General features: G+C 40.1%; 1 protein-coding gene across 2 annotated transcripts in view; it reads left to right on the forward strand.

Moving 5' to 3' along the window:
• The first annotated feature begins 13,777 nt into the window (after window positions 1-13,777).
• Window positions 13,778-26,649, forward strand: part of ZKSCAN2 (zinc finger with KRAB and SCAN domains 2) — a 48,265-nt gene continuing 35,393 nt past the window's right edge. For both annotated transcript variants that reach the window (XM_037814387.1, XM_037814388.1), the window contains exons 1-6: window positions 13,778-14,807; window positions 15,771-15,957; window positions 18,029-18,120; window positions 18,445-18,562; window positions 20,735-21,418; window positions 23,170-23,664. In XM_037814387.1, coding sequence (XP_037670315.1) covers window positions 14,403-14,807; window positions 15,771-15,957; window positions 18,029-18,120; window positions 18,445-18,562; window positions 20,735-21,418; window positions 23,170-23,664 — 1,981 coding nt within the window. In that variant the 5' untranslated portion in view covers window positions 13,778-14,402. The remainder of the gene's footprint in view (window positions 14,808-15,770; window positions 15,958-18,028; window positions 18,121-18,444; window positions 18,563-20,734; window positions 21,419-23,169; window positions 23,665-26,649) is intronic.

Here is a 26,649-nt window from a genome sequence, read left to right on the forward strand (position 1 = left end):
GGTGGTGCTGAGAGGGAAATTTATTGCCCAAAACAACTATACTAAAAAGAAGCAAGAGCAAAAATCTAGGAATTAACTGTTCACCTAGAGGAGCAAGAAAAAAAACAGCAAACTAACCCCAAAGCAAACAGAAGGAAAGAAATAACAAAGATTAGAACAGAAATAAATGAAATTCAGGCCATGAAAACAATAATCAACAAAACCAGTTGTTTCTTTTAAAAAATTAAGAAAAAAGATGGGCCCTTAGCTAGACTGACAATAAAAAAAGGGAGATGCAATAAATAAAATCAGAAATGGGAGAGGAGACTTAACTACTGACCCTACAGAAATAAAGGACATAAAGAGATAATGCTAATAAAGTAAACAACATAGATGAAATGGACAATTCTGTAGAAAAGCATGAACAATCAACACTGACTCCAGAAGAAATAGATGACCTCAAAAAACCAATCACAGGTAAAGAGATTGAATCAGTCATCAAAAACCTCCCAAAAGAGAAAATTCCAGGAACAGATGGCTTCACATGTGAATTCTACCAAGCATTCAAGAAAGAATTAGTACCAATCCTGCTCAAACTCTTAAAAAAAAAAAAAAAAAAACTGAATAGGAGGGAAAGCTACCTAAATCATTCTATAAAGCCAACATCACCCTAATACCAAAAACCAATAAAGACACTACAAGCAAAGAAAATTACAGACCAATCTCTTTAATGAATATAGATGCAAAAATAGACAACAAAATATTGCAAACTGTATCCAGCAGCATATTGAAAGATTAAACACCATGACTGTGTCAGTTTGGTTATATTATGTTCCTCAGAAAAAGCCATGTTCTTTGGTGCAATCTTGTGGGGGAAGACATATTAGTGTTGATTAGGTTGGAACCTTTGAATTAGGTTGCTTCCATGGAGATGTGACTCAACCAACTGTAGGTGATAACTCTGATTAGATAATTTCCATGGAGGCATGGCCCTACCCCTTCAATGTGGGTCTTGATTGGTTGACTAGAGCCCTATGTAAGAGCTCAGACAGAAGGAGCATGCTGCAGCCTAGAAAGGAACATCCTGGGAGAAAGCCATTTTGAAACCAGAACTCTGGAGCAGACAACAGCCATATGCCTTCCCAGCTAACAGAGGTCTTCCGGACACCACTGGTCATCCTCCAGCGAAGATACCTGATTGCTGATGCCTTACCTTGGACACTTTATGGCCTTAAGACTCTAACTGTGTAGCCAAATAAACCCCCTTTATAAAAGCCAATCCATTTCTGGTATTTTGCATCCTAGCAGCATTAGCAAACCAGACCAGTGACCAAGTGGGATTTATTCCAGGTATGCAAGGCTGGTTGTACACAAGAAAATCAATTATGTAATATACCACATCAATAAATCAAAGCAGAAGGACCATATGATCATTTCAATTGATGCAGAAAAGACATTTCACAAAATTCAACATTCTTTCCTGATGAAAACACTTCAATGGATATGAACAAAAGGAAATTTCCTCAACACAATGACAGGAATATATGAAAAACCTACAGTTAACATCATATTCAATGGAGAAAGACTGAAAGCTTTCGCACTAAGATCAGGAACAAGACAGATGCCCACTGTCACCACTGTTAATCAACACTGTGCTGGATGTTCTAGCTAGAGCAATTAGGCAAGGAAAATAAATAAAAGGCATGCAAATTGGAAAGGAAGAAGAAAAAATGATTGCAGATGACATGATATCATGTACAGAAAATCCTGAAAAATCTACAGGAAAGCTACTAGAGCTAATAAATGCATACAGCAAATATCAGGGTTCAAGAAAAATGTGCAAAATTCAGTAGTGTTTCTATACACCAGTAATCTAGGGAGGAAATCAAGAAAAAACATCCATTTACAAAACAACCAAAAGAATCAAATATTCAGAAGTAAATTTAACTGAAGCCACACAAGAGCTATACATAGAAAACTACAAAACATTGCTAAAAGAAATTAAGAAGACCTAAATAAGTGGAAGGACATACCATGATCATGGATTGGAAGGCTAAATATAGTTAAGATGTCCATTCTACCCAAATTGATTTATCGATTCAATGCAATACCAACTAAAATCCAAACAACTTACTTTGCAGATATAGAAAAATGAATTACAAACTTTATTTGGAAGGGCAGGGTGCCCCAAAGAGCTAAAAATATCTTGAAAATGAGGAATGAAGTGTGAGGTCTCACACTACCTGACTAAAGTATATTACAAAACTACAGTGGTCAAAACAGCATGGGACTGGCATAAAGATGTACTGACTACTGGAATCAAATTGAATGCTCAGAAATAGACCGTCTCATCTACAAACAATTGTCCTTTATTAATGTGGTCAAGTCAACTCAATTGGGACAGTGCAGCCTCTTCAATAAATTGTGCTTGGAGAACTGGATATCTATATCCAAATGAATGAAAGAGATTCCTTATCTAACACCCCATACAAAAATTCACTCAAAAAGGATCATAGACCTAAACATTAGAGCTAAGAACATAAAACTTTAAGAAGAAAATGTAGGGAAATATCTTAAAGATCTTGCACTAGGAGGTGGTTTCCTAGACCTTACACTCAAAGTGTGAGCAACCAAAGAAGAAATAGATTAATGGGATCTCCTCAAAACTTAACACTTTTGTACATCAAAGTACTTCATCAGAAAAGTAAAAAGGCAGCTGATGCAATGGGAGACAATATTTGGAAACCACATATCAGATAAGGATTTAATATCCCCAATACATAAAGGGATCTATCTTACAACTCAACAGAAAAATAAACAATCCAATTTAAAAATGGACAAAAGACACTTTTAGGAAAAGGAATTAAAAATGAATCAAAAACATATGAAAAGTTACCCTATTTCATTGACTTTAGGGAAAAGGAAATCAAAACCACAATGAGATATTATCTCACACCTGATAGAATGACTTTTTAAAAAAAAACAAAACAGAAAACTACAAGTGCTGGAGAGGATGTGGAGACAGAGGTACACTTATTCACTGTTGGTGTGAACGTACAATGGTGCAGCCATTCTGGAAGGCGGTGTGGAGGTTCCTCAGGAAGCTCAGTATAAAATTGCCATATGATCCTGCAATCCCATTATTTGTTATATATTCCGAGAAACTGAAGACAGGGACATGAAAAGACATTTGCACACCAATGTTTTTAGTGACATTATTCACGACTGCTAATGTGGAGAGCCGTCTCCCGGGACGGGCATAGCGCATGCGCTGTAAACCTGCTCCAAAGTCCCCCCGCCCATCGAGTGGTGCCAAGATGGCGCCCACATCCTGCTTCCGGCTTCTGATGTATGTAACCACCCGCTGTATTCACCAATCATGCTTGTGTGCGTGGCGTTAGCCCATTGGATACACGCAAGGTTTATAAGAAAGTTCCCGGGCAAAGCTCGGGGAGACAGCCCACAAGGAGCCGTACCTGACGGCCGCATCGAGGTTGTTCTCCCCCGAGGTGTCTCGCCCCGGGTGGAACCTGTAAAGATGATGATTGCCTAGTCCCATTAAAAGTTTATCTGCTTTACCACCGCGAGTCCTGAGTGATCACAAGTGCTCCGGGTAAGACGTTGTCCGCACCCTCTCTCCCCTTATTTCTCTGGTCCCCATCGCCGGCCGACCGGGGACTCGAGGCGGGGCGGGGCGGCGCCGGACAAGTGGTGGCCCGTACGGGGAACTCATTCGCGTTCCCCTCGACCCGACGGAGACGTGCTCCCGGGATCCGTGGTTTGACCTCCGCGACTGATCACCGCGAGAAGGTAAGCACCCCCTTTCCATACGAGGACTAGGGCCCGTGGGCGTTCAGGTAGCCCCGGGGACTCGGAAGAGCTCTCTGAGTGATTAAGAGATAGTGCCGACTGCAAGCATGGGGCAGTCTGAAAGCTCACCCCTATTAACCCCCTTAAAGACCCTTTTGAAGCAGCGGGGTATCTCAATTAAGAGAAGTTCTCTCCAGCGATTCCTTGATGATGTGGCCACTTTTGCCCCCTGGTTTCCTTGCTCTGGCGGCCTCAACCTGCCCTCTTGGATGAAACTTGGTCGTGATATAGACCGAGCGCGCCAAACGGGTGTCTGTTTGGACCCGATTCTAGTCCTTATATGGGAGACTGTTAAGGGCCATATCGCTCCCTCCACGTCACAGTGGAAAGGCCCTGACCCGGTGCTCGGCTGGGCCGGAGGCTCTGTTTGTGTTTTTCCCCAGGAACCAGGACGTCAACCAGTGTGGGTTCCGGAAAGACTGGTGGGAACCGTGGCATCACCTGGGGAGGCCGGGGAGCAGCTGTCAGAAACGCCAACGAATATACGGCCTGGGCCATTGGACCAAGCCTCCGGCCTTCAGGGACTTGAGAACATTAGGGAATTGAAGCCTGTTAGTTTCGACCTTTCCACACTGGGCGAGACTGTAAAAAATCTGTGGGACCAAGTCACCTCTTGGTTCTCTTGGCCCAATTTGACTAATTGGATTCTCTTGATGGTGGGACTATTGGTGGGATTAGTCATTGTTAAATCTTTGCTAGAACGCCTGTTTCAAGCGCGGCAGTACCGTGTTACCACTATGATGGCTATGTCCTCCACCTTTGATACCCCCAACAGCGACCATTCTGATGGCCATACCCCATCCTGGCCGCCTCGGGCGGGGCACTCGGGAGCGAGGTTTGTAGCTAAGCGCGCAGCTATGTCCCGGGTATAACGGGCGACGCCAGCAGTCATAATTTTTGTCTCAGGTAGATCCCTAAGGCAGAGTCATAGTTGTGGCCAGACTTGACTCTAGCCAATGCATAGGGACGCCTAGTGACACCTCCGACTCTGGTTAATGCTATCCCTGCCCCCGCCTTTGTCCCCCAGTTGCAAGGCAAAGCACTGCAGGGAGAGTCATGTTGTTTCCAGCTCACGGACTCTCCTGTCTCCATATGAGGTGAGCATTCTGGTCGGTGCCAGAGGCCCCGCCGCAGTATGGCCGGGACCTAGTCCAGACTCCCCAAAGCACCGGAACAAATTGTGAGCCATCTGGGTTCACGGGAGCACACTCATCACTGGGGACACTGGGTCGATATAAATAATAAAGGGGGAGATGTGGAGAGCCGTCTCCCGGGACGGGCATAGCGCATGCGCTGTAAACCTGCTCCAAAGTCCCCCCGCCCATCGAGTGGTGCCAAGATGGCGCCCACATCCTGCTTCCGGCTTCTGATGTATGTAACCACCCGCTGTATTCACCAATCATGCTTGTGTGCGTGGCGTTAGCCCATTGGATACACGCAAGGTTTATAAGAAAGTTCCCGGGCAAAGCTCGGGGAGACAGCCCACAAGGAGCCGTACCTGACGGCCGCATCGAGGTTGTTCTCCCCCGAGGTGTCTCGCCCCGGGTGGAACCTGTAAAGATGATGATTGCCTAGTCCCATTAAAAGTTTATCTGCTTTACCACCGCGAGTCCTGAGTGATCACAAGTGCTCCGGGTAAGACGTTGTCCGCACCCTCTCTCCCCTTATTTCTCTGGTCCCCATCGCCGGCCGACCGGGGACTCGAGGCGGGGCGGGGCGGCGCCGGACATGCTAAGACATAGAAACAGCCCAAATGTCCATCAACAAATGCGTGGATAAACAAACTGTGGTATATACATATGGTGGAATATTACACAGCTCTAAGACAGAATAAAGTCATGAAGCATATAACAATGAGGATGAACCTTGAGGACATAATGTTGAGCAAAATTAGCCACAAACAAAAGGACAAATACTGTATGGTCTCATGAATATGAACTAATACTAACAAGCTAACTATGAGAGTTAAAATTGAGAACACAGGTTATCAGGAGATAGGAGAGTAGAGACTGTGCATCTGATATTGAAGGAATAAAGAATGTTCAACAAGATTGATTGTAAAGATACAGAAATGTATAGCACAATAATACCTGTTGACAGCAGTATATTGTAAGTACATGGAACAAAGCTGAGGGTGAATATGGTGGAAAGGGGAAGGCTAGGGGCATAAATGGAACCAGAAGGAAAGGTAGAAGATAAGGACAAGGACTGTATAATTTAGTGAAACCTAGAGTATACAATGATGGTGATTAAATGCACAAATACAAGAATGTTTTTACTTGAAGGAGAACAAATGAATATCAACATTGCAAGGTATTGAAAATCGGACAGTATATGGAAAAATACAATTAATGTAAATTAGAGTCTATAGTTAACAGTAACATTGTAATATACTTTCATGACACATAACAAAGACAATACACAAAAGCTAAATGTCAATAAAACGGGGATATAGGGAGGGGTATAGGATTCTTGGTGTCCTTGTTTCTCTTTTTTTATTTATTTTTATTTTTTTATTTTTTATCCTTCCTTTTTTTCCTCTTATTCTTTCTTAGCATAAGAAATGGAAACGTCCTCATATACATTGTGGTGGTCAGTGCATAACTATGTGATTATACCAGGAACTGTTGATTGTTTACTCAGGGTGGATTATATGGTGTGTGAATAAAACTGCAAAAAAATAGAGGGATACAAGTGCCAGAGAAAATGTGGAGAGGGAAGTACAATGGTGCAGCCCATTTGGAGGTAGTGTGGTGGTTCCATAGGAGGATAAGTATAGTGTTGCCATATGATCCCGCAACTCCGTTATTACTTACTTGGAGAAACTGAAAACAAGGACATGAATGGACACTTGCACACTAATGCTTATAGTGGCAGTATTTGTGATTTGCAATGGATAGAGGTGGCCCAAGGGTACATCAACTATTGAATGGAAGGGCAAACTGTGGTGTACACATACAATGGAATATTGAGCGCTGCCAAGAAGGAATGAGGTCGTAAGGCATACAACTAAGTGAATGGACCTTGAGGACAGTATGTTGAGTAAAATAAGCCAGAAATGAAAAGACTAATATTATAAAGCCTCACTAACATGGACTAAATAAATTTGTAAACTCTGAGAACTGAATTCGAGAGCATAGGTTATCAGGAGGCGGCTTACTGTACATTCCTAGATTGTAAGCTCTTAACAGCAGTCACATTTATTCCTGAGTTGTTACAGTTATTTCTAAATTCTGAGATGCTGAGCTCTTTGTATAACCTGGTTGTTCCCTGGAACTTCGGGTATCTGTGTGATACCTGAGACTGACAGCTAGAATTCTGCAGTTATGAAAGTCAGCATTACCCCATACAGCAACCATTCAAAAAGCTGAAAACAAGATCAGAATTCAATAAGAGATATGAACGAAGCTGATCTGGTTATGACTAAGGCAAATCAGACTAAAGGGTAAAGGATGATATTGACTGTTTTTTTAAAACTTCAACTTCCATGTGAGACCAAAAAAAGAGATATTTAATTGGTGCAAAATTTATATTTTCGGTAGCACACTATCCGATTTAATTTGGTCAATTTATTTGAACACCATAATTACACAGAATCTTGAATAGGGAGTGAGATCTTGTTGGTTTGTCAGGTTAGTGTGATGCCCCAATACATTCCAGAGGCAATTTGGGCAGGGAATAAAAAAGTATTTGCAAAGCCCCTTTGAGGGACTGGGGAAAAATGGGGAAATATTAAACTTCCCCACCTGGGGAATTCCTGATATTGTCGCAAGTATTGGAGTGTACCAATTTAATAGGCCAAGCCCTCAATCTTAGGGCTTGCCTTATAAAACCTATTCCTGCAAAGGAGACACGAAGCCTACTTATAATTTTGCCTCAGAGACACCCCCAAAGAACCTCTTTTGTTGCTCAGATGTGGCCTCTCTCTCTAAGCAACTCGGCAGATGAACTCACTACCCTGCCCCCCTACATGGACCATGACTCCCAGGGTTGTAAATCTCCATGGCAACATGGGACATGACTCCCAGGGATGAGCCTGACCCTGAAATCCTGGGATTGAGAAAGCCTTCTTTGACCAAAAAGGGGAAGAAATATAAAACAAAATAAAGTATCAGTGGCTGAGAGATTTCAAATAGAGCCAAGAGGTCATTCTTGAGGATATTTTTATGCATTATATAGATATGATTTTTAGTTTTTAGTGTATTAGGATAGCTAGAAAGAAATACCTGAAACTGTTGAACCATAATAAAATAGCCTTGATTCTTGAAGATGATTATATAACTATATATGGTGTGACTGTATAATTCTGAAAATCTTGTGACTGACACTCCCTTTATCCAGTGCATGGACAATTGAGTAAGAAAATAAAGAAAAAATAAATAAATAAATAATAGAGGGGTTTCAGGGGTATGGGATGTTTTGGGTGTTCTTTTTTATTTTTATTCTTATTAAAAATTTTTTTGGGAATAATGAAAATGTTCAAAAATTATTTGTGGTGATGAATGCACAACTATATGATGATACTGTGAACCACTGAGTTTATGCTTTGGAAGATTATCTTGGGTGTGAATATACCTCAATAAAATTGCATTAAAAAAAGAAAAATTTAAGGGGTTCTTTGGATTGGCAGGTTATTGCCAACTCTTGGTTCTAAATTTTTCTTTATTGACCTTACCTCTTTATGAATTAACTAAAGCCAATACTCCTGAACCTTTACTTTGGATGACTCTCACAAACAGGTCTTTAAATAACTTAAGATGTCCTTACTCACACCTCCAACATTTGGGTCACCAAATTATTCTAAGCAATTTACTCTATTCATGAAGGAAATAGACAGGCTCTTGGCTTACTGACCCAAGAACATTGGGGAAAACTAAGACCTGTTGCCTATTATAGCTTAAAATTAGATGTTGTGGCTTAAGCATACCCTGCCTGTTTAAAAGCAGTAGCTGCAGTTGCAAAAATACTTGTACCATCTGCAGAAATAACACTAGACTATGATGTACATTTACAAACCCTTCATGCTGTCCAAAGTCTCTTAAACTCTAAACTTACTCAGCATCTATTCTCCAGCCAATTAACTTCCTATGATACTCTCACTTTCTAATTTAATTCTAAAATGATACAGTATCCTTAACCTTGCCATCCTATTGCCTTTGACAAAGGAGATATCCTCATAACTGTGAGCTGATTACCTCCCAGTTAGTGACTCCCTGTTCTGAAATACACTGCACAATCATTACCTTATTCTTTTTGTTGACAGATCCTCCATCTGAGGAATTATTGGAAAATTTCAAGCTAGATATGCAGTTACAATCCAGTTCAACCTAATTAAACAAGGTAACTTACCCCTATTTACCTTGGGCCAAGAAGCAAAACTCTTTGTTCTTCCTAAGGCTCATATACTGTCATCTCAACAAAACAGCCAAGTTGTTTTTGGAGTCATCTTTGATTTTGGAAAGCTATAGAAACAGAAGGGTTTCCTTACCTCAACTGGATCCCCTATAAAGAATGGACAACTAGTCAGTGACTTACTAACTGCCATCCTTCTTCCTCAAAATACTGCTTTTATTAAAATTGAGGCTCATACCAAAAAAACAGAAAACAAAAAACAGACAAAAAAAACAGAACCTGAATACCAAGGAAATACTCTAGCAGACTTCCAAGCAAAGACAAAAGACATCTGCAACCAAACCACTTTCAGATGTACTCACTCAGTTTTCTCTCTTAGACACATCAATCCAAAATTTTAATCAAATATGCTCAGAACACCTGAGGGTTAAATGAGAAAAGCCCCCTATGGCCAAAAAACAAACTTGGCTAGATGAAGGATGCATTTTTAATTCCAGTAGACTTTTCTGGGAGAGTAAGGATGTTTGCTTGGTACTTCCTGAATCTTTAAAGGAACCAGTCTTTCCAGTCTTTTAAGACCTTACACTCTTTCTCGCACCAACGTGTCAACAAATGGTTCAAATACTAAATAAATATGGGGAACTTTTCATAAGGCTGCTACCCACATGTGCAACAAATGCCTAATTTGCCAACAGCAAAATCCAAAAGAAAAAAGAAAAAAAATCCCAGTTGTTAGAAGTTATCCTCCACCCCCTCTGGCCCCTTTGAGCATTTACAATTAGAATTCATTCAACTGCCACCCAGCATGAACTATGTCCTACTCATTGTTTATTCTAGGAATGGAGAGACGCTTTCCCTTGTCATAAGGCAGATGCTATAACTTGCTAAAAAGTCTTTTAGATAATGCATTCCCCATCTGGGTGATGTCTTCAATTACTTCTAGTGCTCAAGACACTCATTTCACTGGGCAGTCATTATGGCTCTAAGATTCTACAAACAAGTTGGCATTATCATTGTCCCTACCATCCTCAATCCTCTGGAAAAGTAGAGAGAACAAATGGCCTATTAAAACTTGAACTGTTTAAATTAATTCGGGAAATCGTATTACCTTGGCCTAAAAGTTCTTCCAATGTTCCTTATGAGCTTTTTGAAGAAAACCTTTTGGGAACATAAACTTTCTCCCCATGAAATTATCACTGGAAGACTTATGTCAATTGACCTCCATCCTAACATTGACTCCCTGCTTCCGCATCAGGAGATAACTCAATATTGTAAATCCTTAATGACTTTTGCAAAGGGTTATCTCCAACATGAAGGACATATTTCCAGATCTGTATCTCCCTCACTCTTCACACCGTAACTTCCAAAAAATTGGAAATACTGGAAGTGACATCAACACATAATAGCCCTTGAAAATACTGGAAGGGACCTTACCAGATACTCTTAAATAAAATCTGACACTGCTGTCAAACCAGAAGGGGTTGAACCTTAGATTCACATCTCACAACTTAAAAAGGTTCTCCTTTTCAGTAATTGGACCTGTGACCAAACCAGGGACCTACAACTAAAATTTACTAGGATGAGAAGTGAACGGCTCATGAGGTAGATAGCTTCCACTCAACATTATGGAACAAGACCATATAAACTCCTACATTCTGGTCGTATTCCTTACCATATTACTTTCATTGTATTACTTTACAATTATTGTTGTATTCTTGTTTCCACAACCCTTTTGCACACTTTTCCATCTTGCTTAGAAAATTCTACCACGAAAATGTCCCAATGCTCTTGCCTGTCTCTTTCTTCTTGCCATGGCCCGGAAAGACAATGCTATCATTCATTTTCCCCGGCCACTGCAAAAGGGGGAATCTGATTATTTTGGATTTGTCATCACCAACCATGATCTGTACGTGATGCCAGAGACCCAACTGTTTTACCGAAACATCAGAAAGGCCTTCATTTATACCCTGTGACAAAGATAACAGCACAGCCATTAGCTGTACACCCTTCTTCCCACACTCCTTGGCAATCTGGTAAGATGCAACAACTTTCAATATAACGAAAATGGCAAATGGTTCAATCATATATCCAGAGTTGTCCCTGAGATGACCTCAACACCTCTATGGGTAGGTTACATTCCTCCAGGGATTACTTTTCTTTGTGGAGGTTGTGAAACCTCTATCAGTTGAGCCATTCCCTGCATAGGTCATTGGAGTGATGGGACAATGCAACCTCAGAGGGTTGCCTTCCTGTTCCCTCAGAAATTCTTAACAAATCCAAAGCTTCACACTGGACTACCCCACTTAATTTACATTCCCATGCCAAACACAAATTGCCTGGGGGAATCGATGCCAAATGGGCCTCTTCTACTGGACTCTTATTACCTTTGTTAAGAGGTAACACCAATGAAAATATGATTAGAAATTTGTAACACGAGAAATTGCTGGTTCCACTGCAAAGGCTATTGCTGTGAAACAAAAATCTTTAGATTCTTTAGCTAGAGTTGTTTTACAAAAGCCTTCCTAGGGGTTGTTTGTTTTTTTGATCTCTGATTTCAGATGGTTTGGATTCTGGCCTCTTTCACTGAAAAGCATACTCCAAATGTTGGGCATTTTACTACTTATTGTAATCATAATAGTCTCCCTGGCAAGCTGCATCCTCTCAGAAGTTTAAAATGGTTGTACTCAGTCATGTCACCAAATGGTGTCTGTCTAGCTAGAATGACAGAAACATGAAAAGAACAAAAACAACCAACCCCTTGATATCTGTAGCCCAGAGCTAATCACCTGCAATTTTGATCTCAACTGACTTCGATGAGGGTTGGATCAAAAGTGGCAACTGATAAATAAAATCTATTAGGCCCAACCAGAGCACCCATGAAAAGCCCCATGTCAACAAAACCAAAATATTAAGTTTCTATTCCCTGTAAATGTCCATCTCACCCAGTAAAAGGAATTCAAATCAGCCAATCAGCTTTTGCCATCTATTGCCAACTAATTTCCTCATTGCTAGGCAGCCACATACACTAACCATATTAGGAAATGTAGTCTGTTATTAACCAAATTTCCTCCTAATGTATTCCCTCCATGCAATTGGAATCTCACCAATTCATGAACTGAGTCAATAAAACTGAGATATAACCAAAGTTTGTTATTTTAACAACTCTTATGCTTCCTTTGGGTCTCATCCCAAGCATTACTTCTTCAAAGATAATTTCCCAAACCTCTTGACTAGAAAATTCTGACTAGACCAAATCCCTCTAATACATATAGGCTCTCAGCAGTGTGTTCCTTTTCTTGGTAGCACCTGCCACAATTAAAATTGTTTATTAGTCTGTGAATTACCTGATTAATGTCGACCTCTCCCACCAGACTGAAAGCTCAACAATGGCAGGGAAACCTGTTTTTGCTCATCTCTGTCTCTGTCTTTACCATTTCTGGGAAAAGGCAGGTAGTCAATAATTATTATTTTTAAAAGAGAAAGAAAAGAAAGCTGTGCAATTACTTTGATACAACCCCCGGCATATACTAGGTGCCCAGTCAATTTTCTGACCCACCCCACCGAAGTCTGTTTATATATATACGTGTGTGTGTGTGTGTGTGTGTGTGTGTGTGTGTGTGTGTGTGTACACATATATATATAACCCCTACTGCTAAAATTTGCTCAAGCTTTAGCTAAGCTGCGTTTTCTAATAGGCTATCTGCCCCCAAAACAGGAATTTTTTTTTTTTTTTTTTTTTTGATCACTGCCTAAAGCAGTGCCTAGTACATGGCTTTTTGCTTTGGTCACTGCCTAAAGCATTGGCTTGCACATAGCACGTATTGAATAAACAGAGGATGGATGGATAGATGAGTACAGTTCTGGGCAAGCCTGCTCTTGGTTTTACAGTTGTTGGAGAACAGGGACAGCACCACTTGGCAGCCTGGACCTGCTTTGGACTCTGGGCCTCAGAATTTCTCTGATTATGTTTAGCCACGCCGGCCTCCCCAAAGCCCAGAGGAAATAAGAATCCCCAAAGATGAAAAAGTGTGCCCTCGCGCTCCTCTTCAAAAAAGTCACAAACGCCGTTCACAGAGGGATCCCTGCGGCCCATTCCGTGTCCCTCTCCACCTGCAAAACACACCCTACCAAGATCCTTCGCCAAGGAAACCGAATCCCTTCGCCTTGTCTTCCCGCAACCACACCAAAGGAGTCCCCGACTCCTAAGTCCTTCCTCCGCTAGAAAAAAAAAGGAACAGGGATTCATGCCGCCGCCACGGTAGTGAGCCTCCGCCTCAAGGAAGCCTCCCACGTGACTGTGGACCGCCTCAGCCCCTTTTCCGGTACTGTCTTAGGTAAAGTGCTTTCTCCGCTCGCGCTACGTCCGTCCTTTCCAGGAAAGTTAGTGCCGCGGTACCCCTCATTCCTAAAGTCCTTAAGCGGCGAATCGCTGCGCCGCGCGCTCTCGCGAGAATCCACCACATTTCCCCCTCCTCCTCCCTGAACCCCTCTCCCGGAAGAAAGCCACCCTCTAGTCCCAGCGCGCGCGGAGTCGGGCGGCGCATGCGTGGCCTCAGCTCCCAGCGTGCCCCGCGCACTCCGCGAACACAGTGGATGAAGATCTGGCAGCCGCTTGCTGTGAAGCCTTGTTTGGTCCTGCGGCTCCGCAACCTTTGCCGGCGTGCGGAGATTTCTTGAGGACTGCTGCGGCCGCCGAAGCTCGGGAAGAGCCCGGCGCTGGTCTCGGACACCGCCAGCTACCGCCGTGCCCCCGAATCCTGAACCGGGGGCCGGGCGGGGCCTACACATCCGGCCCCACCCACTCGGGCCTCGCCACCCCGGAGCCCTAACTCGGGGTGGCGGACACACGCCCCCCACCCGGCCCTGTTCTTTGCCCTCGCCCACCTTTGATTTCTTGTCTGTCTTCCAGCCTCGCTGTTTCCGACATTGTACTAAAAAAGGAATGCATTCTGGAAAACCACGTTGCGGGGACACATTTTGTTTGGAGAAGAGGCCAGTTTTTGGCACTTAGGATGCACATTCCATTTTCAGGAGCCTACATTAAATTTAGCTGATCAGTCTGGAGTACCCTGTTTCTGCTGTCACTGTCGTTTTTAGCGCCCTACGCCCCCAAACTTCCAAGAACATTAAGCAGGGAGCTCTTGAAGGGATTTTGGGAGCCTCCACTTTGAGCTAGACGAGGTTGACACGTAGATTGGAGCATGGCTGCAGTCCAGGACCCTCAGACCGACGCGTCCCTGGAGGTAGAAGGGTGCCTAATAATGAAGGTGGAAAAGGAACCCGAGTGGGCATCGGAGTCCATTTTGGAAGGATCGGATAACTCTGAATCTGAGACCTTTCGCAAATGCTTCAGACAATTCTGTTATGAGGATGTGACTGGACCCCATGAAGCTTTCAGTAAACTCTGGGAACTTTGCTGCCGATGGCTGAAGCCAGAAATGCGTTCCAAAGAGCAGATCCTTGAGCTCCTGGTGATTGAGCAGTTTCTCACCATTTTACCAGAGAAGATTCAGGCTTGGGCACAGAAGCAGTACCCGGAAAGTGGAGAGGAGGCGGTGGCCCTTGTAGTACATTTGGAGAAAGAGACTGGAAGACTAAGACAGCAGGTGAGAGGATTTTCCAAAATTTTGTATTTAGAAAGAAGGCGCTGGGGAAGGAAGATGGGTAGGGATGCATTGCAGCAAGTGCCCATTATGGTTGAATAAATGGTACTAATAAAAGACCCTTTAAAGTAAATGCACTTAAAATGAGAACCAGAATCTCCTGAAAATAGAGAAAAGGTTTGGTTGAAACGTCATCTTGCAAATGAAGCTAAATATTATACATCTAAGTATTTATTTTACATCTTTGATATATTTCCAACAGAATTATATGAGAGAACAATAGAGTTATGCTTCACAGAGTTTGGCTTGCAGCTTGAGCCTAAGGAGAACTATTTTTGCTTTAAAAAAAAAAAAGCAAGATTTCTTTAGTTATTCCAGGGCTCTCTGTTATTCTTTAATATTCCAGTTGGCATCTACTTCAGTTCTTGTCAGTGTCATCATCCTTGTCACTCTTCTCTGATTTAACCGTTAATGGCTTTGCATGCTTTTCTAGTTTTCAACATCCTTTTCATTGACTTCATAATGTCCTGCATCATTTGCAAGATTTGCAGTTTCACTTTACACAGGATTTTTATTGTGTAAAGATTTGACTATCAGGAGGTTACTGTGTTGGTCAGGGGATTAAGTGGGGATTAATTTTATTAAAAGTTTTCAGTGAATAGTTCATTATATTCCTATTTTGATGACTTTACTTCTCTGTGAACCTGGTAGATGTGGGGACTCAATATTTCACTCCTGATATATTTCCCTCCTCTCTATATCTTTATATTAATAAAGAGGACTCTCCTGTTTCCTTACACCCAGACTTCTGGACAGTGCCCTCAGAGACTACGCTGGGAATGGAGTGAAATTTTCATTCCTTCTCATGTATTCTCTCCTTCCTTGATATCTTTCTTAGGGAAGTTTGGCCCTGATTCGGACCTCTTTTCCTCCCTCTTTCTGTTATGATCTTGCCTTATTTCTCAGGTCAGCAGTCCTGTGCACTCAGAGAAGCAGGCCCCACTTGGAACAGTGTGGGAGGTGGCAGACTATCAGCCAGAACAGGTGGAGACTGAGCCCAGGGTCATATCTCGGGAGGAACCTGGAAGCCTCCACTTAGGATGCCAGGAGCAGCTGAACCATAAGAGAGAGCATCGGTTCTTACCCAAGAATGGTAAGAAGAACTAGGAGCACACCCAGTGCGGAGACTACAGCAGATTTATTTTACCCTCTAACATTGGCTTGCACAGAGTAGGGTCCCCTCAATACAGATTTTAAAATAAATTGAATACTTGGGAAGAAAGATTTCTTTAGCTTCAAGAGTTGAGATCATGTATGATATAAGGAAAAGGAATCTTCAAGATGGAAACTAGAAAAACCTGGATTGCCCAGGCCAGCCTTGAAGTCTTAAAGAGTAATGTTGTTTACAAATCTCCATTCTATAATCAGCTCATGTTTTTCAGTCCTGCCATTGTGTATATGTGTTCTTTGCTGACTGTGAACAACTTGAAAAACTGTTTGAAAGGGGAAACAAGAAATGTATTTTCAGAAATTCACACACAAGCTGAGGCACTACAAAAGTGGCTTATGAGCAGGATAAATAAGACTTCATAGAGAAAGGATCACTGATGATCATAGCTATGCTAGGTAGTAGTGAATCAAGTCAAATCCAAGGAAATAAACATTCTGTCCATCCCATCCTATAGTGATCTCTCCATCCCCTGAAGTGCATTGTCAGGGTTAGAGAGGAATGGAAAGATCATTAGACCTGCAGTCAAAAGGCTTGGGTTTATATCCTGTATCTCCCATCTGTGTGATCTTGGGCATGTAATATGAAAAGGGCATTAATACCGAGAGAGTAAGAGATTAGGCTTTGGAGACAGACAAACCTGGATTCAGAATCTGGCCTTGGTGAGGTTTCTTGTCAAACTTTCCTTTTCTCATCTGTGAAAGGGGAATATTAATGTTGTTAGTATAGATTAAATGAGGCAGTGTAATAGTGCCATTGCATAGTAGTGCCCAATAAATGTTTCTTCCCTTTCTTCCTTGATGGCACAAGTACTTTTAAACTTCAAATCTGTCTTAATTTACACAACCCCTCAGTAAGGGACAAGATTAACCACTGTTGTACCCCACCTCCTCACCCCTCTTCCAAATCGTATTATGATAGAATGCATTGCAAATATTAATGGTTTCTGAATTACCCAGTGTGTTCATCAGTGTCAAAGCTCCCTTTCTCATATGAATTAGATGCCCTAAGTTACTTTAGCTGATAAATTTAGTTTGATAAATACCTGTTGACGGTGCTTCTGGGTTTTGCCATCCCAGAGTGATAAGGAATTCCTAAAGTGGAAAAGTTTGTTCTGTTCAGGTACTTTATTTTCTTTCCTAAGAAAATTTGAGGGGTAGATGTCTCAGAAAGATGAATTTATTTTAAAGGAAGACCTATGTTTTCAGGTGTATGTGCCTCAGGGAATAGTAGGTCTCCAAGGAAGTGATTTGATGTGCTTCCATGGAAATTAGTGGAACAAGCTTTTGCATTCTTGGGCTCAAGTGAAATGTATTCTTGATGCTTTCCCTAGATGGTGAGTTCCAGAGTAGTAGTTAGATTTAAGATTTCTCTCTCTCTATATATATATATTGGTATATATTTATCTTCCTTCCACTCTTAGAAGGTTGTTTTTGCCTCTAGTGTCTAGTACTACATAGACTTAAGTTCTTTAGGGTTATGTTCATTCATAAGGGATGTACTTACATTAGCTATCACAAACTTATAACCTACATACCAAGTCAGATTTGTTTTGTTTCACCTGCAAAGAGTTGTTGTGTCAGAAGCTTTTCTGTGGGGGAGAGAGGGTTCCCAAGGTTTCACTTGGAAGTCCAGATTTCTGGCTTCTCTTGAAAAGTAGAAGCTCTGGCTATACCACAGCCATAGTCTCAATGGAACATCAGTTGGAGCTGAGTATTGGCTGTACTTTTTCAAAGGGACAGGAGCATCCTGGTTCCCTACAGTGCCTACCTGACCCCTTTCATTATATAGTTTATTACCTGCTTACTCCCTGAAAGCACTTGAGTTTGTGAACCTGCTTTAGGTTACTGTGGTTTCAGGCATTGTTCGAATTCATTGAGAAAATGACTGATTTATATCTTTTGGTTGTGTACACATGTTCATTTCTTGAAAGAGAAACAGCATGAATTAAAGGGTCAGAGCCCAGAGCACTAATTGTTGGTTTCTCTTGTTACAGCTCAGCCTTCTCCCTGGGTTCCTGCCCATGCTGAAGAATGGAACATCAGAGATCAGGAAGTGATGACCACACATGTTCCTGGGGGGTTGCAGGTAAATTGTAATTGTTCCTTCTGGCCTTCCTTTCTAAGGTGTTCTCACAGTGATTTCCTGTGCCTTCACTGTCCTCAAATTTTGTATTATCTCCTAGAAACAACCCCCTGTAACATTCCTGATTCTTTTTCCTTAGAAGATTGGACGTAGCCTTCTGAGAATGGAGCTTCTTACTGGATCATCTCTCTTATGATTCTTTATAGTATCCTCCTCTTCATTTGGTGCATAAAATACACTTGATTCCTTGATTTCAGTTATTCCTTAGAGTCCTTAGAAAGACCCATGTAGTTATTTGGGTAGTTATTGGTGTTAGTATTGTTACAGGAACCATTGAAAGATGTCCACATGGTGAGGGGTTTCTCCTACAAAAAGAATATGCATCAGATTCCTGACCTCTACTGGGATAACAGGAAGGAGAGAGTTGGGAACATGGTATCTCTGGGTAAGGTTTCTTTTCCTTTTCAAACCAAAGCTTTGGAGATTTCTAATATGTTTATTTCTACCAATAATAAAATAGTCTCTTATAAATGTTAGAACTTAAAGGACCTTGTCTAGTGTAATCACTTATCCATTTCCTTTTACCTCACCCATTCCCATTTTACAGTAAAAAAATTATAATTTGATTAAAAAAATAGAAGTTATATGGAACCATCATATTTATAGTATTTGGGAATGTAGATTTACATACATTCACTAGGTTAAATGCTCTAAGTTGCAGGGGTTTTTTAGGGTTTTTTTGTTTTCTCTTTGCCTAAACTTTTTAATTTTAAAATGACATCAAACTTACAGAACAGTTGCAAAAATAATACAAAATCCATACAGAGAACTCTAATGTACCCTCCACCCCCACCCCCGCCCAGATAATCAGTTCCACCAGTTTTAGCATTTGGCATATCATCCTATCTATCCGTCTGTCTTTCTGGGTATCTGTTTATCAGTCTGTTTTCTCAGCATTTGAGAGTAGATTGTATACATCATGACCCTTGAACACATAATACTTCCTTATAATTTCCTAAAAACAAGGATATTCACTTAACGTAACCACCTTAAGTACATTTATCAAGGTCAAGAAATTTAATATTGATATAAAGCTTACAGTCTGTATTCCAATTTTTTCATATATCCCAGTAATGTCTTCAAGGTTTGTTTTTGATTAACTGTGGTAACTCCTAGCATAGTGCCTGACACATATTGGGTGTCCAGTAAATATTTGTCGAATGGATGGAAATCTTTTAAACAGAAGGAAAAAAAACCCAGTAATTTAAATATAATAACCTTGATAGTATATTGTGAATCATTTAAATAGCCCAAAATTTATAGGCAACACATAACCACTGAGAGCATCACTCTACAAGCAATTTTTTAGAGGATTATGTCTCTGTCTGCTTTAGCAGTAAGGATAAGCATGATTCATATGTGAGCTACAACTCAGACTACTTATGAATAAAATTATGGGCCAAAAATGTGCACAACCATACACTATAGATATTATAGATCCATACTGTCTAATAGAGTAGCCACTAGCCACACATGCTATTTAAATTTAAATTTAGTAAACTCATTAAAATTAAATACAATTTATAATTCAGTTCCTTGGTGATACTAGCTACATTTATAGTATTTGATAACTGCCCAACACAGCTATTGTTTTATGTTATAGAACATTTCCATCATCCCAGAAAGTTATATTGGACAACATCATATATAGACACAAATAGAGATTATAAAATGGACTACATCAAGCTGAATGGATAAAAATAAATCAACAATTGTTTATAATTAAAAAGAAATTGAAAAAAATGTCCATCTTAAGATGACACCAATAACCTACCAATAGCAAAGCACTCTTCCATGTTGGGCATTGGACACTTTATAGATGATAATTTATTTAATCTTCCCAGAACTTCCTTGAGTAGATGGTATTATTCCCCAGAAAACTGAGGCTCAATGATGTTAAGAAACTTTCCCTGATCAGAAAGCAAAGTAAGTAGTGGAGCTAGTATTCAAATTTAAGACATGTTGATCCCTATAGTATTGTAAATGGACAAGCTCTCAGTTTTCTTCCCTAATTTTATCTCTATTTCTAATAAACTTTACCAGAATGTCTCCAAAAATTATTGACTTCTCATCTTTTATATCCTCAATGTGTGTGGGTGTGTGCATATGTGTTTAGGAGGGAGGGGTATGTGGGGAGCAGATACAACCACATTTTATTTTTCAAATAATATTGATTAGGCTCAGACTGTGAACCTAAGCAGTATTAGATACTGAGAGGCAATCAAAGGAAATGAAATATATGCTTCTTACCCTTAAAATTTTTCCAGACTAGTTGGGGAAAAGAGTGAAAAGTAAAACAATTGTATAAGTTATTTATTTCTACCAATAATAAAATAGTCTCTTATAAATGTTAGCACTTAAAGGACCTTGTCATATAAGAATAACTACAGTGTGCACTGTCATGGTTGAGGAAGGCTTTAGGAGAGAGGTGAATTGGATAAGATCTTTAAAGGAAAGGTGTAAACAAGTGGTCCCAGAGAGTGTGCTATATCAGAAAATTGAGGCAAACAGTAATGACCTCTGTATGTTAGTATGAAATATGTTTCTCTTACTGCAGGTAATACAGGGTCTGTATCTAGTAAGATAGCCCAGTTGGAGCAAAGAAAGGAGCCATGGACCATACATCTACATTCCTCTAATAAGAGGAAGATCCTACAAAGCAATTACATCAAGGAAAAGTCAGTCCATGCTGTTCAAATCTCTACAAGAAATGCGGGAAAAATGTGGAGAGAACAACAACAGTGGGGTTTAGAAGATGAAAAAATTGCAGGCGTACATTGGAGCTATGAAGAAACTAAGACTTTTCTTGCAATTCTCAGAGAATCTCGCTTTTATGAAACACTTCAAGCCTGTCCCCGAAACAGCCAGGTATATGGTGCTGTGGCTGAATGGTTGCGAGAATGTGGCTTCCTCCGAACACCAGAACAGTGTCGGACCAAGTTCAAAAGTCTCCAGAAGAGCTATCGAAAAGTGAGAAATGGCCACGTACTAGAGCCCTGTGCCTTCTTTGAGGATATGGATGCTTTGTTAAACCCTGCAGCCCAGGCTTCATCCAACAATAAGCCAAAAGAGATAATATCGCTCCCTAGACTAAAGAGAATTGGCATCAGTGCTAAAGAACAGATCAGTTTGGTGGAGGAAGAAGAAGCCTTAGAAGAATCTGATGGTGATGAAATGGGCATTGAATTAATCCGGAAATCTGAAATTCGTGGTGCTCCTGTCTTGTTTCAAAACCTGAGTGGTAAGAATTGTGCTTCTTTTTTAGTATGAAAATGGATGTTGTTGTGATCTTGTGGGAAAAGAGGCAGACAAGAAGTGACTAAACCTGGGTAGTACAGTCACGCATACATACCTTGCCACTTATCACTCTAGAGTATTTGTTGCTGCTACTAATGCAGTATGAGTAGCAGCACTAAATTGCTGTGGAAGGTTCGTTTTCAATTCAGATCCTGGGCTAGATTTTGAGTATGTGGGGCCTTATGGAAGGGAGATAAATGGAGTCAGAGTTTTCTAAGAGTCTGGCATTAAAGAATATGTAACTAACAAGTGAAAAAACTTAAATAATATTTTTTTTATTAATCCAAAAGAAGGCAAGAAAGGAGAGGAAACAGAACACAAAATAGATGAGTCAAATAGAAAAAGTTGTAAGATGGTAGATACAAATCCAAATATATCATTAATTACAAACTTAAAAGACTAGGGTTGTCAGACATTAAAAAAAAATAACTATGTTGCTTACAAAAGATGCATCGTAAATATAAGAACACTTTGAAATTAAAAGACTTTGAAATTAAAATTTAGAAAAAATATACCATGCAAATCAAAGGTGGTATAGACTATTTGGGGACTGGGACATGTAGAACTAAAATGTCAGTTAATAACTGTGTGAAAGTGGACACATCATTTAACTAGTTTCCTCATCTGTAACATAGAAGAATACCTCACAGAGTTGTTGTTAGTGTTAAATGGGGTAATATATACATAGGCACTCTGCAAATTCTAAAACATTGCCTGTTATTTTTATTAGTAATGTTTCTCTGCTCCTGCTTATGCAAAGATTTTAGGTTCTTAGAATGGAAAACTAAATTGAGCTAGGGCAGCTGGGAGTGTACTCATGACTATAACTGTTCAAAAGAAACAGATATGAAAAAGATGGGAAGAAGCATTATGCATATGCAGGTATTCACCAATCTGGAAGTCTGTAGACATGAAGTTGAGAGTTTTCAGGTGGTCTCAAATATAAGAATCCAAGTGATAGGACTGAAAAAGACAACTCAGTGAGATAGAAGATAGAAATTACTTTTTCCTACTGCAGGTTACAAAATGCACAAAAAGCATGTTTAACAAACTATATTCACACGTGTCCTGAAAAGTTTTCTTCTGCTGTAAGAGCAGAATATCTGCTGGCCTGGCAGATCATTCAATCTCTCGTAATAGAGGACTCAATGATAGGAAAATCTACTCTGTACATAGTTCTGCTCCTTAAGGAAAACTGGTTAAAGAAATTATAAGAACATTGGCTGGGAGTAGTTCCTGTTGACTATCCTAGTCCAGTATTCTTAACCATTTTGAAAAGACTCTTTTAAAGACTGCTAAATCCTTTTGTTAATCACCATAGGAATGGCAAATTTGGGGAACTGTTCCTGCACTTTTACTTTTCAAGTTACCTTTTGAGTTCAGCTTATAAATTTTGATTAAAAAATCCTGTTGGAATTTTGACTTTATAGATTCATTTGAGAATTGATTTCTTTGCAACTTAAGTCTTCTTACCCAGAAACATAATGTGCTCCATTTGTTTTAATCCTTTTACATCTTTCAGTCAAATATTACAGATTTTTAATAGACCTTCTCATTTCTAGCTAATCTTATTCCTAAACATGTCATAGTTCCTGCTGTCAGTGGTATTTTTTCCCCTTACATTTTGTAATATAGGTAGTGTAGAAGCTACAGACTCCTTTGCTGATGTCTTTGAACTTCATCCTTGAACTGCAGGTGTGCACTGGGGCTACGAGGAAACCAAAACTTTTCTTGATATCCTCCGTGAGACTCGGTTTTATGAAGCGCTTCAAGCCTGTCATCGGAAGAGCAAATTGTATGGGGTGGTGGCTGAACAACTGCGGGAGTGTGGCTTCCTCCGGACACCAGAACAATGCCGGACCAAATTCAAAAGCCTTCAGAAGAGTTACCGCAAAGTGAAAAATGGTCATGTCCTGGAGTCCTGTGCATTCTATAAGGAGATGGATGCCCTGATTAACTCTCGGGCATCTGCTCCTTCCACCAGTGTCCCAGAAGAAGTCTCATCACCCTTAACGCAAGAACAAGGGGGTTTTGAGATTGAGTCTGAGGAGCCTACAGACTGGGAGCCTGAGGAAACCTCACAGGAGGCAATAGTAGAAGATTCTGGCAGTGAGAGAATGAGTGAGGAGGAGGAAATTGAACAAGAGTCAGAATTCCAGGGACCTCTGGGTCTACTGCAAAGCCCAAGTGGTAAGTAAGGATCATCAAAGGATTTTAGTCTAAAACAGAAGGAAGTGTGATTTACTGAAAAATCAGTAGATCTGGCACATCACTCACAACTATTTGTTCATTCAACAAATACTTGAGTGGCAGGCACTTTCTGAGGCACAGGGGATACAACAATGAAAAAAACAAATAAAAGAAACTCTCTTTTCTCATTCAAGACAGGAGCTTACATTCTAGTAACCTGATCTTTGGGATCTGTGAAAGACAAATTGGAGTCATGTTTGCAGGCTGCAGCATTTGATTTGAAACACCAACATTTTGCTGCTAGCAAAGAAAGCCAGAACAGAAGTAGCTTCAGGATTCTAAGGATGGCAAACAGTTTTTTTCTTGCAAATTTTATTGTGATATATTCACATGCCATATAATCCATCCAAAGTATACAATCAGTGTCTCACAGTGTCATCACCTAGATCTGCAGTCATCATTCACATTCAATTTTAAACCATTTCATTGCTACAAAAAGAAAAATAAGAGATAGGCATATAAAAGTAAAATCCAAAACATCTTATACCCCTTATCCCCCCCATTACTGATCCCTAACATTGGTGTGGTACACTTATTACTGTTGATGAAAGGATATTAAGATATTACTGTTCACTATAGTCCATAGTTTGCATTAGGTACTTTTTTCCCTTTTACCAGTCTATTAACTGTTTGTACAAGTTTCATACATTTTTACTAGTGAAAGAAATTATTTATATTTGTAGTGTTAATCTTAACGTCCACCTCAAGGGTCAATATGTTATACAATCCCATGTTTAAACCTCTAGCTTTCCTTCTGGTGACATGCATGACTAAACAACCCCTTTAAACCAAATTCACCTACAACTCAGCAATATTACTTATAAATCCAATAACGAGCTACTCTTACCTCTGTCCGTTTCCAAACATTTAAGTTCAACGTTGTTAAAAATTCTGTGCATAATAGACAACTGCTCCCCATTCTCTAGCTTCAATCTATCTGTTGGTAACCTATTCTATACTTTTTATGAACATGAGTTTGCATATTATGGTTAGTTCATATTAGTGAAATCGTGTAATATCTGTCCTTTTGTGTCTGACTTATTTCACTAGTATTATATCCTTAAGTTTCATCCATGTTGTTGCGTGCTTCAGGACTTCATTCTTTCTTACTGCTGAGTAATATTCCATCATATGTATATACCACATTTTGTTTATCCATTCATAGGTTTATGAACACTTGGATTGTTTCCATCTTTTGGCAGTTTTGAATAATGACACTATGAACATTGGTGTGCAAATGTCTGTTCATGTCCCTGTTTTCAGATCTGGGTATATATTGAGCAGTTGAATTGCCAGGTCATAGGGCAACTCAATATTTAGTTTTCTGAAGAACCACCAAACTGTCTTCCACAGTGGCTGAACCATTTTAAATTCCCACCAGCAGTGAATAAGTGTTCCTGTTTCTCCACATCCTCTTTAACACTTGTAGTTTCCTGTTTGTTTAATAGTGGCCATTCTTAAAGGTGTGAGATGATGTCTCACTGTAGTTTTGATTTGCATTTCACTAACAGCTAGTGAAGATGAGCATCTTTTTATGTGCTTTTTAGCCATTCATATTTCCTTTTTAGAGACATGTCTATACACATCTTTTACCCATTTTATAATTATTTTTTAATTATAAGTTGAGTTGTAGCATTTCTTTATATTTTCTGAATATTAAACCCTTATGTGGTTTCCAAATACTTTCTCCCGTTGTGTAGATTGTCTTTTCACCCTTTTGTCAAAGTCCTTTGAAGCACAGAAGTATTCAGTCTTGAGGAGTTCTCATTTATCTATTGTTTCTTTCATTGCTTGTGCTTTGGGTATAAGGTCTAAGAAGCTATCTCCTATCACCAGGTCCTGAAGATGTTTCCCTATATTTTCCTCTAGGGGTTTTATGGTACTGGTTCTTATATTTAGGTCTTTGATCCACTTTGAGTTAATTTTTGTATAGGGTGTTAATTTTTGTAGGGTCCTCTTTCATTCTTTGTATATGGATATCCAGTTCTCCCAGTATCTTTTGTTGAAGAGACTGTTTTGTCCCAGTTCATTGGATTTGGGGGCCTTGTCAAAAATAATTGACCATAGGTCTGTCGATCTACTTCTGAACTCACAACTCGATTCCATTGATCAAAATGTCTATCTTTAAGCCAGTACCATGCTGTTTTGACCACTTTGGCTGTATAGTAAACCTTGAAATCAGGAATTGTGAGTCCTCCCATTTCATTCTTCTTTTTCAGGCTGTTCTTGGCTATTCGAGGCCCCTTTCCCTTCCAAATGAATTGGATAACTAACTTTTCGAACTCTGCAAAGTAGGTTGTTGGAATTTTGATTGGTATTGCATGGAATCTGTAGATCAATTTGGGTAGAGTTGACATCTTAACATCTTTAGCCTTCCAGTTCATAAACACAGGATGTCCTTCTGTGTATTCAGGTCTTCTCTGATTTCTTTTAGCAATGTTTTGTAGTTTTCAATGTATAGGTCCTTTATGTCCTTGGTTAAGTTTATTCCTAGAGACTTGATTCTTTTAGTTGCTATTGTGAGTGGAATTTTTTTCTTAATTACTTCCTCAGCTCATTACTAGTGTGTAGAAACACTACTGATTTTTGTGTGTTGGTCTTGTATCCTGCCACTTTGCTGAATTTGCTAATTAGCTCTAGTAGCTTTATCATAATTTTCTTGGGCTTTTCGAAATATATGATCATGTCTTCTGCAAACAATGAGAGTTTTACTTCTTCCATTCCAATTTGCATGCCTTTTATTTCTTTTTATGCCTAATTGCTCTAACTAGAACTTCTAGCACAGTGTTGTGTATGAGTGGTGACAGTGGGCATCCTTGCCTTGTTCCTGATCATCGAGGGAAGGCTTTCAGTCACTCACTGTTGAATGTGATGTTAACTGGGGGATTTTCATGCATGTTCTTTGTCATATTGAGGAAGTTTCCC

The sequence above is a fragment of the Choloepus didactylus genome, chromosome 21 (assembly GCF_015220235.1).
Source record: "Choloepus didactylus isolate mChoDid1 chromosome 21, mChoDid1.pri, whole genome shotgun sequence".
Classification (NCBI taxonomy): domain Eukaryota; kingdom Metazoa; phylum Chordata; class Mammalia; order Pilosa; family Megalonychidae; genus Choloepus; species Choloepus didactylus.